General features: G+C 38.6%; 1 protein-coding gene and 1 pseudogene across 1 annotated transcript; one reads left to right on the forward strand and one right to left on the reverse strand.

Moving 5' to 3' along the window:
* Window positions 1-21: 21 nt before the first annotated feature.
* On the forward strand, window positions 22-1,436 carry LOC104773899. The gene is made up of 6 exons (XM_010498567.2): window positions 22-157; window positions 255-317; window positions 596-678; window positions 760-825; window positions 912-1,021; window positions 1,228-1,436. Exons 1-5 carry the CDS (start codon window positions 56-58, stop codon window positions 958-960), a joined length of 363 nt encoding a protein of 120 aa, XP_010496869.1. The 5' UTR covers window positions 22-55; the 3' UTR covers window positions 961-1,021; window positions 1,228-1,436.
* A 42-nt stretch (window positions 1,437-1,478) lies between these two features.
* LOC104773898 lies at window positions 1,479-2,296 on the reverse strand (annotated as a pseudogene).

Below are 2,296 nucleotides of genomic sequence, written 5' to 3' on the forward strand. Positions count from 1 at the left end.
TTTGTTGTGATACTCTCTAGTGTTAATGATTTATTTGTTGAGATGAGGTTTCTATATGGTTTGTTCCATGTTCGTTTCCTTTTCACAGGATGGGCCTGAGTTCATGGCAGAGGATGCAAAAGTTTTCAAGTACCCATTTCCTTACTTGTATGATGAGGTTTGGATTCTTTCTTTTTTTTTTGAACTTTTTCAGCATTGTTAGTTGTATATACGATTATTCTGATATTTTGGTGACATTTTTCCTCTTGCCTCAGTCACAAGAGGTTGCAAGAGAATTTGGAGCTGTTTGTACCCCTGAGTTTTTCTTATATAAGAAGGTAATTTGTGATCATATCTTTTGATAAAAGATTGCTAAGTAGCAGGGAAAATGTCTACTGTTTTGGATATATTGTGATTATTTCCTGCTAAAGCATGTAAAGATGAACTCACAAAGCTCTTATGTCTTATATTTGAAAGATAGCCATTTGTTGGACTGAGAGTAGTTATATTATGAATTCCTTTTCAAGCTCAAACAAATAATACTTCTTATGGAAACTTTGACTTGTTCTGTTAATTAACTCTATCTCAACTTGTTCTCGCGTGTCAAATGGAGCAGGATGGTCGTAGACCATTTGCGCTGGTCTATCATGGTCAGTTTGATTATTCCCGGCCTAGCAATAACATATCAGTATCTGGGAGGTTTGTTATCTATGTTACTGCTTTTAACATATCCCAGAGAAGTTGTTATATAGTAAACCCTAACATGTTTTATATGTGTAGGGATCTAAGCCTGGCGATTGATCTTGCCCTTAGCTGTCAACCAATACCATCAAATCAAAAGCCAAGGTACACTCAGATTTTGATACATTTCTCTTCAATTCTTTGTTTACCATGTCTATAGTCTTTGATGACCTGCATTTGGTATCGTAAAGTGTTGGTTGCAGCATAAAGTGGCATCCAGAAAACAGAGTCGTCAGCTAATACATTGCTCGTGCTTACAAACTGCATTGTATTAGAAACAGCTGCGAAACATTATTTTCAGGTAAGTCGTTTGTTCTATATTAATTGTGTTCCATAAACTCAGGTCCATATTATGTCAGAACCAGCCAAAGATCGATGAAAACTGTTAATTATTGTTTCTGTTCCGATAGAACTGAACTTCCTTTCTTATTTACCAGAATCAGGAGTAGAACTGCCAAGGTTTGCTTTTTTAACATATATGAATAGTGAGAATTTCGAATTTTACAGGTATGTTCTAAAATCGAATCTGAAAGGAGAGGAAAAGGCAAAAGAGAAGAACTTTGAAACCCTACCCGCAAAAAGAACATAGAAATTGTAAGTTTGTATCCATTATTCAAGATTAATATACAGTAGTCTACTCCACGGATCCTATTCTGTGGGATCGTTCATGTGTGATATAACTTCATGAACAATATAAGAATGAGTTTTAGTGTAAATAGTACTTATTTTCTATATATAATAAATTAAGTATATGTGATCAAAATGAAAGAAACCATCTTTCTCTTCCTGGTCAAATCCCGAATCTGGTAAAATCTGTTGAACTCCAGTTATCACCATTGATCATGAATCTCCCCTGAGAAATCAACTGGTCTGGCTCCTCTGTGAATGAGCATTCCAGCATCTCTTGTAGCTCTTTGTCATCGAGTAAACCCTGGAACTCGAAGATCTCCTCTCGATCTTCTTGGAGGAACTGACCAAAACCTCGTTGATCTTCTTCGGTCTTATCGGATAGATGATTGAATTCCCCATAGAATCCAAGATCCACTTCGGTTTCTTGGCAGATATCCCAACTCAAGGAATCTAAAACATTGGTGGTTGTTGTTACCGGTGAATCTTGATCGGATCCAGTAGTATTATCTGTACTAGAAGGGCTACGATCAGTCACGTACTGTGCGAAAACCGCAGCCAAATCAATATCAGAACCAGCAGGGCTGGACTGAGTTCCATCATCTTGGTTAATAAGACCATCAGTCCGATTCTCGTTCCGACCAAACCTTTTGTGACTGTTGTGTCTGCTGCGGCTTCTCTTGCGACAGCCTCCACCTACAGGAATGTTGCGGAGAGAACCTCCCTTGGTCCAGTAACGACGGCAACCTTTGCAGAAGTATCTAGGCTGAGACAAGCTGTAGTTGTTGTAATAACAAAACTTGGTGTTGGACGATGCACAACGAGGACAAGCCGGAGCAGTAACCTCTTGTCCATAGGAAAGCTTCCACTTCTCCTCCGGAATTATTTCCATCTCCGGTGATGGAAACTGGTGCTACTGGTAGCTGTTGTGTCCAATGTACGGCAACAT

This window comes from Camelina sativa, unplaced genomic scaffold (assembly GCF_000633955.1).
Source record: "Camelina sativa cultivar DH55 unplaced genomic scaffold, Cs unpScaffold00734, whole genome shotgun sequence".
In the NCBI taxonomy this organism is placed as follows: domain Eukaryota; kingdom Viridiplantae; phylum Streptophyta; class Magnoliopsida; order Brassicales; family Brassicaceae; genus Camelina; species Camelina sativa.

Excerpts from the sequence above, each read along its gene's own strand:
- LOC104773899 (XM_010498567.2), top strand. The coding sequence starts at position 56 with ATGGTTTGTTCCATGTTCGTTTCCTTTTCACAGGATGGGCCTGAGTTC. Across the intron at positions 158-254 it reads TTCCTTACTTGTATGATGAG|TCACAAGAGGTTGCAAGAGA; the intron begins GTTTGGATTCTT and ends CTCTTGCCTCAG. Across the intron at positions 826-911 it reads CCATCAAATCAAAAGCCAAG|TGTTGGTTGCAGCATAAAGT; the intron begins GTACACTCAGAT and ends GGTATCGTAAAG.